The sequence below is a fragment of the Uranotaenia lowii genome, chromosome 1 (assembly GCF_029784155.1).
Source record: "Uranotaenia lowii strain MFRU-FL chromosome 1, ASM2978415v1, whole genome shotgun sequence".
Taxonomy (NCBI): domain Eukaryota; kingdom Metazoa; phylum Arthropoda; class Insecta; order Diptera; family Culicidae; genus Uranotaenia; species Uranotaenia lowii.
This window is the reverse complement of record NC_073691.1, coordinates 207,009,003-207,023,365: the sequence shown is the minus strand read 5'-3', so window position 1 is coordinate 207,023,365 and position 14,363 is coordinate 207,009,003. Positions and strand designations below refer to the sequence as shown.

Genomic DNA, 14,363 nt, shown 5'->3' with positions numbered 1-14,363 from the left:
AATCGATTCCATATTCTGCATTTTATATCCAGTTATGAATTCTTGATTTTCGGTTCAAATCATCATTAAAAATTGAAATGAAATTGCGTTAGAAATCGTCGCTTAAATTTCGTTTTACTTTTCCTTCAAAATTGATTCATGATTTTCGAAACTCATACGCTTTTTTTACATTTAAATAAAACAAATTTTTAAACATCAAAAAATTTTTTGTTCCATATTGAAATTCGAAGTTCAAAATAAACAAATTTCAAATCCAAAATAAGATTCAAAGTTCATGAATTTTATTCTAATGCAAAATTCAAACATAACAAAGGTTCAAAATAGCGAGAGAGATTCATCATTCAAAATTTTTATTTTTATTTAGGTTTTAAAGTCGAATAAGAATAACATTACAGAAATAAAGAATAATCATTGATACCCAAAACATTCGAATTATAATTATGACTTCAGTTTCTGGCTCAAATTTCTGAATTTAGAAATCGTTTTTGCAAAAACGTATTGAAACTCCAAAACAGATTGAAAATTCAGATTTTGATTTCAGGCTCCAAATTTAGATCCAGATTCAGCTCGAAAATGAGTTTCAGAATAAAAAAAATGATCAAGATGATTATTTCCGTAAGGCTAAAAATTCAACCAAAGTCGTTAAAATGTTTAAATTCAACTGAAAATCCCAAAAATTAAGAAGAGTTTGAATTTTTTTTTTATTATTTCTTATGAAAAACTTTCTAAAAAACAACCATCCACAGGATTTGATTTTTGATTAAAAGTGATTAAAAGTCTCTTCTCGTGAAGATATTCCAGGGAATTTCATATGTTTCGGCGTTCTGTTCAACATTTTTTATATTGCAGTTTTTTTCAGGAATCAAATTTCCAACTAAAATCTTTCAACTTGGATAGAGTTTACGTGAATTCGATTTAAACTGCAAAATTTTAATCTTTTACTATTTCTTTTAAAAATTGGATTTAATTTTAGAACAAAAAATTGGAATTAAAGGCTTTTTTTAAATTATTTATAGTAGGTTAAAATCAAATAAGATTACCCGGATTTTCCCGGACGTGCCCGGATATCTGGTAAAATAAGGTTGCCAGATTGCCCGGTTTTATCCGGGTTTACAGGGATATTAAATACAAAATTTATGAACAGTCCAGCACGGCCAATCCAACAAAAAAAACAAATTGTATTGTAATTTTTTTTTATTTATGCCTCCAAAACGAAACTAGTTTTATAGAAATAATCATGAAACGTTTTTTGAAAGCCTAAAATACGATCTAAAGTCTCTTCATGAGTTTTAAAGAAAATTTTTTTTTAAATTTTTTTTTGCTTGATTTTTGTTGATGAATTGCCCGGATTTATTTACGTCAATTTTGAAATCAAATGTCCGGATTTTGCCAGGTTTTATATAAAATTTCCCGAACACGTGCTGAAAAAATTCTGGCAACCTTATGGTAAAAAAATAAAGAATTTTGAAAAGTTCAGCCTGGCCCGGTCACCAAAATTTTGTTGAAAAATATCCTGATTTTGTCCGAATTCATCCATTTTTTTTTGTTAAATCCAAGCAAAAGTTAAAATTGCTTCATTATAAATTCAAATTTTGACGTTTAGCATTGAAATTTTTCAAACTAGATTCATAAAAAAAAATTAACGATTTTTTGGGAGCCTGAAATACGATTCGAAATCTGGTTATGTTTCTTGGTTCAAAACAATGACTCAAATGTTTTTTTTTTTTCTTGCTTTTCATTGGATAGTCCCTGGATTTTTGTCCAAATTTTCCGGATGTTGCATGGATTTTGATATGCAAATTTGGAAATGTAATAATTGAACATAACACTCATTTCAAATTCATTTTCTTTTAATTCTGGCTCATTAAATTCAAATTAAGATTTAGCTCGTAATTGAGTTCCACAGTCAAAATAAAATTACCAAGATGACTATTTCGGTAAGGAATTTAAATTGCATAAGATCGCAAGGCTTATAATTCTGACTGTTAGTTCATTTTGAAAATTTAACCTTAACTTAACTGAAAATCACAAAAATAAAGTAGAATTTGAGTGCAGTTTCCTGGATTAGTCTTATAAAAAACTCATTAAAGAAAAACATCCACAGGAACTGATTCTTAAATGAAACGTAATTGATGATTATGAAACATGTTAAGAAATTTTAGGGAATTCTATATGCTCTGGTGTATTGTTCAATTATTGTGCAGTTTTTTCAAGAACCAAATTTCAAATTAAAATGTTTAAACTTAACTCGTTTTTATCTTGGTTTGCAGGGATATTTAATACAAAATTTATGAACAGTCCAGCTCAGCTTTCTTTGAAAAATGCCCGAGTTTTTTTAATTTTTTTTTTGGCTAATCAAACAAAAATAAAACATATTGTATTGTAATTTTTTTTTTATTTGTGCCTCCAAAACGAAATTTTTTGAACTAGTTTTATAAAAATAATCATGAAACGTTTTATGAAAGCCTAAAATACGATCTAAAATCTTTAGATGAGTTTTAATGGAAAATTTTTTTTTTCAATTTTTTTATTGATTTTTGTTGAGTTATTTTTGGGTTTTGACGAAATTTGCCTGGATATTGCCCGTATTTTTTGTCGTCAATTTTGAAATCAAAAGCCCGGATTTTGCCAGGTTTTTATATAAAATTGATTGAATTTTCCGGCAGGATACGTGTTGAAAAATTCTGGCAACCTCATGGTAAGAAAAAAAAAATGGAAAAAGTTCAGTCCGAATTTTGTTGAAAAATATCCTGATTTTATCCGGTTTCATTCATATTTTTGTTTGGAAAATCAAACCAAATGTTTAAGTTGTATTATTTTATTTAAAATTGTAAGGCCAAGCTCCAAATTTTCCAAGCTAGATTTATTGAAATAAACATAAACGATTTTTTGGGAGTTTGAAATACGATTCAAAATCTGGTTATGTTTTTCGGTGAAAACAAATATGTTTCAAATGTTTTTTTTTACATTTTCGTTGTGTAGTTCCTGGATTTTTGTCGAAAATTTTCCCGGATTTTGGCACGAAAGTTTGGAAATATTATACCCGAATTTTGCCGGGTTTTAAATTAAATTGCCAGAATACATGCGGGAGAAAACCTGGCATTCTTGAGCTAAGTTCACCTGTTAAACAGTTAATAACTTTTTTGTCTAATGAAATTCGATGTCACGGTCTCCGACAAATTTGTTCAGCGGAAAATTTACTTTAGAGAATATATAAATCGGCACAAAAACCATGAGCATACAAACCCAAAAGTTTAAGTTCACTCATGTAAATGTTACCAAAAAATTTTGCAAAAAGCATGGATTTTGTTATTGACCAAACCAAAGTATTTTAGACCCCAGGGTTTGAGAAATTCAAAAATGATCCCAAATTGACTCAGTCTATTGGATATACGTTCAAATTCACTGGTCCAACCATGCCAGATGGTTTTATCAGAAAATCGCTATGAAAAAATAAGAATTTTCCGTACATCACTGAATTGATAGAAATAATTTGCACCTCTGCCAAATTACAGTTATCGTAGACGCCTTAAACAAGAAAAATCTTGACTGGATCAAAATTTTTCTATTGAAAAACACAATTGAAATATAAATTATAAAGAAGATTGTTATCGGAAAATTCTGTTAAATTTATTCTACTACCGATTTATTCGATCAATTAACTTCAATTGTAAATTTGATTTTTTTGATAATCTGTATGATCTCTCGAAAATCGGGACATCTGGCACCCCTGACTTTGACCTTTATTCGGACAAAATGATACCAAATTTTACTCTCAAGGCATGATAGCTAAATAAGGTATTATTTTGCCATGGAAGTCTGCTCCCAAAAGAATTTACCAAACTAGCTCATTCAGACGCATTTTGTTAGTTGCGCAAGTAAAGGCGATTTTTCAAACAATAGTCAATTTTTCAATTTAATATTTCTACTAATTTTCACAAAATTTAACTAAAAACAATCATATCAAAATTGGAACAGAATGCGCGCCAGACCACATGTTTTACGCTCAAATTTAGAATGCTGTTAGCTTTTGGAGAAAAACCGAATATTAAAGCGAAGTATGATTCATTTATTTGCTGACTCTTAAATTGCGATAAGAATGCACAGTTTAATCAAATTTCGTCCTTTTTCAAGTTTAAAAAGTGCACCAATATTTGATTCGAAAAAGTCATCTGCCAATTCGTTGCCTACTTGAAGGCTTTTTACCTATAAGGATATCAAAAAGTGTGCTTAAAAAAGCGACATTTTCGATACGTTTAGCAATAACAAATGAGTTTTTGCCAAAGTATGCTTAGTTTACAAAAATGCGATGAACATGTTACTTAACATTTGATGTAACAGTTATTTTATGATCATTATTCTATTCTGGCCATTAGTTTTGGCGTTTTACTTCTCGATGTGTTCCCTAGCTTGAGGTTGAGTTTTTAAGAAAAATATCATCAAAATTGAGTTTTTATCAATACTTTTCTTTCTAGTAAGACGTAAATTGAATCTCGGAATCGTCGTAAACGTTCGCTTCGATTCTTACATGATTTTTACGCTGTAAATAGCGTTAATGCTTAACTGGCGCGTTCTGTAAAGTTTTCCCCTACGAAAATTTGTGCTTTCGTTTTTGCTGTGTTCCACCTTATGTCAAGCAAAATAAGAGCAAATTTGGCTTTCAGGGCCTGATAGCAAAATTTTCTATAATTTTGGCATAAATGTCTGCTCGGGAAGGTTTTAAATTTTACCTTAAATTCAGCTCATTTTTAAGAAAAATGTTCAAAAATTCAGTTTTAATGGATAAAATATTTGAAATTCTCAACTTAAGGAAGATTTAGTAAAGCCTCAAAGTTCTTATCTCTATCCTTCGATTTCTGCTGAAGTTTGCCATTTCCCAAACTTAAAACGAAAACAGACCGAAAAAACACAAACAACAACTTATTTTTTGAAGAAAAAAAAAAGCCTCTTAACCGGAAGTTCTCCCCCTTCCCTCTTTTTTTTCCATTTGGCCCTATCATCACGTTCCGAACCAAAGCCCTCCTCCAGTGTTTCAAAACCATGTGGCCATGTGATATTTGATCGATTTTCCCTCAGAGCCACTAGGCTGACGACTGGCTGGTTTCGAAACGACGACGAACGTTGGGCAGATTTCTGGTGTTGGCGCTCTTTCTCTTTTTTAGCATAGCATAGTTCTCTCCTGCTCGGGCCTACACGCGAATAGGGGGGGTAAAATTATGCCGCATTGAAGTACAATTTGTGCCTCCCTCCCGCCTTTCTCGACCTTCGCTTTTTGGCCGGTTTTCTGGTCCTTGGACCCTCCCTCCCCCAACTTAATCGTATGGTGGAAAACGTAGAGAAAATTCTAGGCTAGGACTAGGACAAACAAGATAATTATCTGTTGTGGGTTACTTATGGCCGTGGCGCTCCCTGGCCACACACTGATTGATGGTTGAGATTGACAAAATTTGTTCAAGTGGGGGTGCTGTTTGGATTCTCACGGGTGGTTTTTTTTTGCTTGTCGAGTATGATTTATTTATGAGTAGGTGCTATTTTATGTTCGTTTTTTTCTCGGTTAAAGACTAGCCACAAGTCCGACTGAGATAGCAGGAAGGTACAATGATTCATTGGAAAATTTGGTTTACTGAATAATCAGGCCGTTCCTCAGAGCTGCGGTCTGAAGGCTCCGGCCTAACGTGACAAGGGTGAGGAGTTGGAGTTTTCCCTACCGTACCCAGAAAATTCATCTTTTCTAAAGGCGCTGTTTAGCACTAACCGCTAGCTGCCGCTGATGGACGCCGTTTTGGTTGGCTGAACACACTAAGAAATCACCACCGGGATTGTCTCGGACAGTCTGTTCCTGAACTTCAGGACTTTCAAACTATTTACTGGTTTACGAAGGTACAAAAATACTCACGCGAAAATAAACTTTCTTAACGAGCGTTTTCTTTGAGCTAACTAACGGGGTAAAAGTCAGTCTAAGGTACGATTTTTCAGCACTGTACTATCACACAGAATTTTCGGGGTTCACTAGTTTGCTAACAGCCGACTCACAACAATCACTTAGAACTTTCTACTGAAGCCACACAACACGTGATGCGTCTTCTGTTTTCTCAAGAACCCTTCCGCCAGTAGAGGCCAGCTGTTGGCGCCCAAGTTGTTGGGCTTCTACGAGGTGGCGCCGGAAGGTCGAAACGCCAGACTGACAGAGTTCACACCACAGAACTGAGGCCGGAGGTCTCTAGCCCCTGCTGGTCTGCTATTTACTGACGCACCATGTGCACTGAACTAAATTTCGAAACCATCATAGCATGCCGCATCCTGATGAACGACGACGATGATGGCAGGCCATGGAAAAGTCCAAACGCAGCAGCCAGGCAGCGCCGAATCCTGACCGACTTGGATCGTTGCCAAGAACGAAGCCGATCGGGTCATCTTCGGTTCTCGGGTGCTCGAAAAAAAAAACGTCCGAACTGAACCGAGAAGACCTAAAACAATGGGCTCGCTCTCTCGGCGCCAACTAGGATCCAACGGAATAAACCAAAGAGTCCTATTCATACACGAAAAGCACTCACGCACACGAGCAAAATCCGGTACAAAACTCGGAATTGTCTTCGACATCTTCCAGCAAACCCTCGAGTGCGCATGTCCACAGTCCACAGTACGAAAAGACTGGCGGGACTCTCAAAAACTCAGGAACTTCCAGCAGCAGCACACAACTTCCAGCACTCAAAACAAAAAAACGGGAAGCACTCTCGGAAAATTGATAAACTACTAAACACGCCGCTTATCGTTTTCCCCCCATGGTTGGTTTTCTTCGGTTTTCTTTTTTCCTCTTCCTTCTATAGATACCCACATATCTATATTTTCGTTTCGTTCGAGCAGAAGTGCCACGGGACGACGGAAAACCCGTGGTCCACTTCCTGGGGCGGCTGGCTTCGGTTGGCGCCCATTCATCCGACCACACTTCCCACACCACCCACAAGCGATCACACCGAGCGAGCGACGTCGTTGTAAATCACGTGTTCAGTTTCTGTTTTTGTTGTTGGCCATTGCACATTCTGTTGGGTGTTTGCTGACCGAAAATATAAGTATATATGGGCATACGGAATGAGCATTTCCTCTTGGTTCTTCTTTTTTTTTTTCATTTTGTATCTATGCTTCGGATTTTCAAACAACGCGAGACAACATATTGGGTACAATGCATTGTAAAGGTTAGGAGGAATTTAGTGTCATATACATATGTGGAGGCACCTTTTTACATATCTTCTGTAAAGGTCTGTAGACATGTCCGTGTGAATAAATTTCTTTAAATTTGTGACTATCTAGGCTAAGTTTGAATTCGTGCTTTTCGTTGAAAGAAATACTGCGATTTTCTTTTATCCTATTCCCCAACAATTTTATTAATACAAATTCAGTGAACTCTCGATTTTGTCACCCCATATGATGCATATTAGGGTGACAAATTGGGGACAGTTACAAAATCTGGTAATTTAAAAAAAAACCTTTTTTTAAACCCCGATGAAGTTAATCAGAAAACATAATTACTGCGTCGTTTAAAATAGTGTAGAATGTTACTTCGTTTTACCTTTTACTTAAAAAATCGTTAGAAAACGTTTAACGTCATTTGAACGTCCTTAACTTCTTCGTATTGGTGAATCAGTTTTCATGAAAATCGTCTTAAATTTGTTCGAGATGTGCCCCACTTCAAGTTGATTTTGTATGGGAGCCCTCCTTCCATAAAAAGTGAGATCCTCGCAACTATTATACCTACCATCTCTGACCCGAGAAATCTTCGGGTACGTGATTGAGTTACATAGAAAACGCCTCCATTTTTTATATATAAGATTAATAGATTAAGTCTCTTTCTACATCAAACCATCATTAAATTTTGTTGCTTTGTTTCTTAAAACACTCTGTTTCAACTGGTTCAAAATTAACGAAAGCTCAAACTTTTCGAGCAAATATTGTCCAGCTATTCTGAAAATACTTCAGGTTTCCTCAAATATCTTCATGAGGAAATACAGATCCGTAAGCTCAAGGCCCAGATCCACTTTGTTTTTAAAAATGCTTCCATCAAAAACACTAGTTGGTCCAAGGAATAAAAAAGTTACAAGGCATAAAGTTGACATACAGTTTATAGCTTTCATGCCTTGCAGTACTTTAACTGAAAACCACAAGTTACAGATGGTTATCATCAGAAAATCTGAAAATCTAAGAGCATTAAAATACGTAAAGGTGCCAATCATATATTTTACATCTAAAATGCCTGGATGACATACAGTACCGTTCATAATTGTATAGAAATTGGAAGCACGCGCACTGGCACTTCGACTTTGAACTCCCATAACTTTTTACTCTGATGATATTTTTTGATCAAATTTTCTGCGTTAGATAGATCAACTATTACACTTTTATATCACAAAATTTGAGCTTTCTGGAGTTTGTGCGGCCTGAGATACAGTAATTCTACGAAAATCGGACTTTTTGGACTTTTCTCATTCAAACTGCAATATCTCAGAAACTACGCTACATTTTGTATTGAAATTTTGCAGAGTGATTGTTGAAATATAAAGCTAGCATATCTGAACGTTCTATTGATGAGATCAAAAGTTACGCGAGGGACAATCTTTCAGGTATGAACCTAGAAATGCGATTTCTATAAAATTTTGGACTATTCAAGAGAACAATATCGTTTCCATCCACAAATCAGTCAAAAAATGTCGGGCAAAAGCAATGAAGAAAAGAAACAATGGAATAAATGATCTATTTGTGTTTTGAAAACAGAATCTCGCGAAATTGTTTTGATTTTTGGTCGAAATGGATTTACTGGTTGTTAAACAGAGAGTATGATTTTCCTATGAAAACAATCGTCCAAAATTCTATAGAAATCGCATTTCTAGATTCATGCCTGAAATATTGCACCTCGCGTAACTTTTGATCTCATCGATGGAACTTTTCGAAAACTTCAGACATGCTAGCTTTGTGTTTCAACAATCCCTCTGAAAAATTTCAATAAAAAATGTATCGTAGTTTCTGAGATATTGCATTTTGAATGAGAAAAATCCAAAAAGTCCGATTTTCGTAGAATTACTGTATCTCAGGCCATACAATCTCCAGAAAGCTCAATTTTTTTTATATAATAGTTTGATAGTGGATCTATCTAACGCAATAAAATTGATCAAAAAATATCATCAGAGTAGAATGTTATGGTAGTTCAAAGTCGAAGTGACAGTGCGCATGCTTTCAATTTCTATACAATTATGAACGGTACTGTATGTATGTAACAGCTATGATTCAACCTATTAATTAGAACGTTATACAGAACTGTTAACTTAAATATCGTCAAAAACTTTTGCTGCATGTTTTCGCTCGTGTAACCGTGAAACAGTACGTACAGTAATTTGAAGATCGTAGACAATAATTGGAGTAATTTTTGGAGACAAACTTACACAATGAACATGTACCCTTGAGTCATTCATTTAATAAAAAAATTAAACAGTTTAAATTTAAAGAATGGATGTAACCTCGAAGCATTGGAATTGATTTGGATGTAATGATTCGTGTGATTCTCCAGAATTTATAAACAATATTGAAGCTGTACGGATGGGCACAACAGAGTTGATTATGCAAAATTTGGCAGATGTTTCGATAGATGATGTCATCCTCTGATGGCGTATTAAGGAAATTGCTTTGAAGAAAAGTAATTTATAGACAAAAAAAGGTTGTTGATCTTATGAATGTTTTGGTGCTTCGTTTTATTATTTTTTTCATTGTTTTTAACCAACTTTACTGTCGTTCAAATGTGTAAAAAATCGGACATCTTTTCTTTATGTTATTCAAGAGTCATCATCACCTTCACTATCGATGTCATCATGTATAGCAAAGTTTCTTAAGAATTGATGATGATGATGATGTCAATTTTAAGTATTTTTGCATTGAATCAAATATAGTGACAAAATTGGGTCAAATCCTGAACAACACTAAAACTGAAAACCTTTAATATTTCAAGACGTGGAACGTAAAAATTAACAGACTAAAAAAAATTTAATCCTTAACAGCACGGAATTCAAATGACACGAATATTGTTTACTTGACACAGAACGTGATTATTTGATGTGGATTTACATAACATAACATATGACGGAATTTTCAGTGTGAATTAAATATTACACGTTCCAAATATTTAACATGTTTTCAAATTTTACACGCCTTTAAATGTTTACAGACATCATTTACGTCTTAACAAATGTTCTGTTGATCAGAAATATTCCCCAGAAACCAAATGCAGCTTCAATTTGAATTCTGTAGAAAATAAAAAAAAACTAAGTTCAGGTTCAAAAACAATGATCAATTTTCCCCAAGACTACAAGTTATTTTGACTTCTACAAAACAAGTTATAGAATTTCTCTTCTTGTTTACTTTTCCCAATTTCGTAAAAACGGAAATTTTAACGAATTTTTGAAAAGGTTCAAACCGCAGAATTCAAATCGATTTGCTGTATTCGAAAAATTCACTTAAAAAAAACTTTCTTTAATCATGTCAGAAGTACTCGTAATGATATCTTTTCAAATTCCTAAAAATATATTTCTATATATAGAATTAAACTTTTTCGATACCTCTGAAATTAGAATATCTAGACTGAAACTTTTTCGATGATTCAATGAAGGATAATATACATTATCAGAATCAGTTTTCGTTTTTCATGTAGCTTTTTTAGTTCATCGGCCTGATTTCGCTCAAATCTGATCCATTTTTAAACTGATAAACACTATATCATCAAAACTAGAGGTGATAGACAAAACCTGACAAAAGATTCAAGTTTAGGAATCTTTTGTCCGAATTCTTCAAAATCTTTTTTTTTCTTACTTGAAAAAAATCACACAACTTTATAGTTCTTCTTCTTTCGTTCGAAATTTCGTTCAAAACGTTTGTCTTTGCCTTTAAATTTTGAATTCTTGTGTTCAGAAAACATGATCTTCTTATGAGCTTCAAAGCTTGAAACCAAATTTGACTTGAAAATTTACAAACGTTTCATTTGTTTTTATTATAGCAATGCTAGCTGACCCGGTGTGCTTTGCTACACCTTCTTCTCTACAATGAGAGCATTCACATCAAATTATTATACAAATACAAATAAAATTAGATTCTTTGAAATGATTCTTTTTAAAACTTGGTCTGAAATTCTTTTTCAATTATGGTTTTAAATTTGATATTGAGAACTGGTTCTTATTTTCGGTTTTTCCCCTCCAGTCAACGAACTGCCATAATAACATTTTTCGTAATTAATTAGCATCACATTTCATATACGGCTCCATTTGCTTGATAAGTTTTTGAGCTATACATACTTTCCTTCTTCCCGTTTCTCCTCTGGAAGAAGGAGAGGTCTTAAATCTTTAAAAATTCCTTTAATGTAAAATATGATTTCTTTAGCTTGAAAAGTTTTAAAATTTATGAGATGAAACCTCCCCAATTCCCGGCAATGTACTATGGAATACCTCTTTTAAAAAATAAAAACATTTTTCGTGCTCGAAAACGTTGGATAAGTTCTCAAGTGACAAAAATTGTGCGGAACTCCTTTTTCCCTATCTTGATGAGATCTTGATTTTGTCAAAACAAACGTATGACACCTTTCTTCTCTTTAATATCCCGTGAGGGGAACCAATTCATCTTAGAAATATTTCTTGTATTAAAATACTCTTCCTACTTTGTTACTATCTGCTAGATTAGCACTCGATTAAAAAAAACTGTATGGGAGCTCCCCTTCACCCTTCCTATCGAATCAATAAAACGAGGAAGAAGTCTTGATCAATCATAGAAAAAAAAATTCTACACAAAACCCCGCTGCTATTTTATTTGAATAATAAGTTCTCGAGTGATTCAAAAATATTAAATTAAAACCTCCCTCCTCCTTCCCTTCTTTCCGTTGAAGAGAGGGAGGTCCCGAAACATAAAAAAAATATTTCTCGTACTTGGATATCCTTCAATAATTTGATTTTTTTTTGTTCGATTAGTTCTCGTTCTGCATAAAACAGAGACGCCCTCCTCCCTTCTTATCCCCCAGTGGAAGGAAAGGTGGGTCTCAAACATCGTAGAAACTTGAGTCGTAGATTTACACCTTCCTATGTGAAATTTGGATTCATTTGCACGATTAGTTATCGAATAATGCATGAAATTTTATGGAAGACCCCATTGTATCTCTTCAATTGAAGGGAGTCCCTAGTAATCTTAGAAACATTTCGCGTACCCAAATAACCACCCATGTTGAATTTGGTTCCATTTGCTTAATTGGTTCTCGAATTTCGCAAAAAATTGTATGGGAAGCCCCTCCCCCTTTTCTATCTCCACACTGGAATGAGGAAGGAGTCTCTAACCATTTTTAAAATATTCTTCCTACCCATATATCCTTCCATGCCAAATTTGGTTCCGTTTGCTTGATTAGTTCTCGAATTGCTTCATATTTCCCCATTGAGAGGAGGGAGGGGTACCAAACCAGTCTAGGAACATTTTTCATAACCAAATACCCTCCCATGCCAAGTTTGGTACCATTTGCTCGATCGGTTCTCGAGTTATGCAAACATTAGTCTTTTGTTTGGGAGGCCCCCTCTCACCTTCCTGTTAGAGGGGGGGGGGGGTTTCAAACCATAATAGGAACCTTCCTCGGCCTCCAATACCCCCACCTGCCACGTTTCACGTAAATCGGTTCAGTAGTTTTCGAGTCTAGAGGAAGCAGACAGACAGACAGAAATTCATTTTTGTATTTATTTGAATCGATCATGATTTTTGAATTAACCTATGAAAAATTCAAAAATTATTGAAAGAAGCAACTTCCAAGTTAAATTTAAATGCGCAATGTTTTAATTAGCTTCATTAGTTTTTTTTCTTTAAATGATCATCAAGAAATGAAATTTGCCAACCTCTAGTTTGTCAGTTCTTTCAATGTTGAATTGTTCATGTTGTTTTTTTTAATATTTTAAGTTTTTCGTATCAGCTTCAAAAATGAGCTTCGTGAGCCGTTTATATTGATAATCAAAAAAAAAATGATTTAAAAATATTATGTCTCTGACTTTGATCACTTAAAATAAAATAAATTTTTTTCTTCTTTTTTCCAAATCTACATATATTATCATATGTCTTAAATAATCGGTCCTAAATTGAAAATAGATTTAATTTTTTTCCTAATCAAGAACTCATATTTAAAAAAGAGATTGCTTCAAATTTAATTTCAATGTTATCGAGGATTTTTTCAATCAAAGCTTCTTTTAAAAATGATAGAAGGAAAGAAAATCAACATGATTAAAAATTTATAATTTTTGTCATTTTGCCAAACAATTTTCAATCAAAGTTAATTTCTGACCTGATCTGAAAATTATATTATTCAAAATTTTAATTCGTATTCTTTCTCTAGTAAACCGGAAATATTGATTCGAAATTTGTAGTCTAGTTTACAGCTTAAATTTATTTTTCAGCGATTTTTTTTAATTGTTTATCAATGACTCACCGGAGAAAACAGCGATTATATATTTTAATCATGATTAATTAGAATCATTAAAATTTATTACTCAATCGAGTTTGTGCGATAGTCTCAATGAGGAAATCGGTTGTAGAAATTAATTTTCGAACTTTTTTTGCATTTTTGGTATTGGTTTTATTCCTAACTAGATATGGATTTCGAGACCCTTGGAAATTTCCAGACCTTTTGACAAATTAGCTGGAAAATTGCAAATTAACGAAGAGTTCAGAAAACCAATACCTTTGAAAATTCGTAAAAAAAATCAGTGATTCGTATTTTGAAAATAAAATCTTAAATTGCAAAATAAGCCAAATAACGTCAATTTTTCAATCTTTTTCTCAAAATTACCCTGGTGTAACTTAAACAATTTTGACGATTAATTGATTGAAAATTACGGTTTTTACAACACTTTTTTACACTGTGGTCATGTTCATAAATATTCCAAAAAAAATCCTAATGTGCAACGTACAGCTTCTTTGAAAACTAAGTGAAATTTTTTTTCAATATTTCGTAGCTGATCTACAATCTTTTCCCCGAAGCATGTTTTTTTCCGTTTATTTTTTTGTCTTTGAGTTTGAATAACGGAAAACTGAAGTGTTAAAGGTGAATATTGTATAAAAAAACATTTGACCTACACTACGAGGTTTCCAAAACTATAAATTTTGCGAAAATCGATAGAGTAACAAGAGAAAGTGTCAATTTGACACTCCAGGGACTGTAACTGGTAAAAATTTCAGGTCGGATAAAAGTTAAATGATTATGAAAAACTTCTGAAAAATTCAGATGCAAGTAAACTAACAAATAATCTGTTTACTGATTCTAGGTGATCGTATACATTTTGCATCTAAATGTTGTTTTCTTTTTTAACTAA

General features: G+C 33.3%; 1 protein-coding gene across 21 annotated transcripts in view; it reads right to left on the bottom strand.

Moving 5' to 3' along the window:
* The window catches only part of LOC129745252 (complexin), a 588,611-nt gene that overhangs the window by 193,836 nt on the left and 380,412 nt on the right, over window positions 1-14,363 (bottom strand). For 3 of the 21 annotated variants that reach the window (XM_055738348.1, XM_055738366.1, XM_055738373.1), the window contains exon 1: window positions 5,714-6,277. The exons of 17 other annotated variants lie outside the window; for them this stretch is intronic. In XM_055738348.1, coding sequence (XP_055594323.1) covers window positions 5,714-5,726 — 13 coding nt within the window. In that variant the 5' untranslated portion in view covers window positions 5,727-6,277. Of the gene's footprint in view, window positions 1-5,713; window positions 6,279-14,363 lie in introns of those variants that run through there. One more of the 21 variants, XM_055738357.1, reaches the window with a different exon arrangement.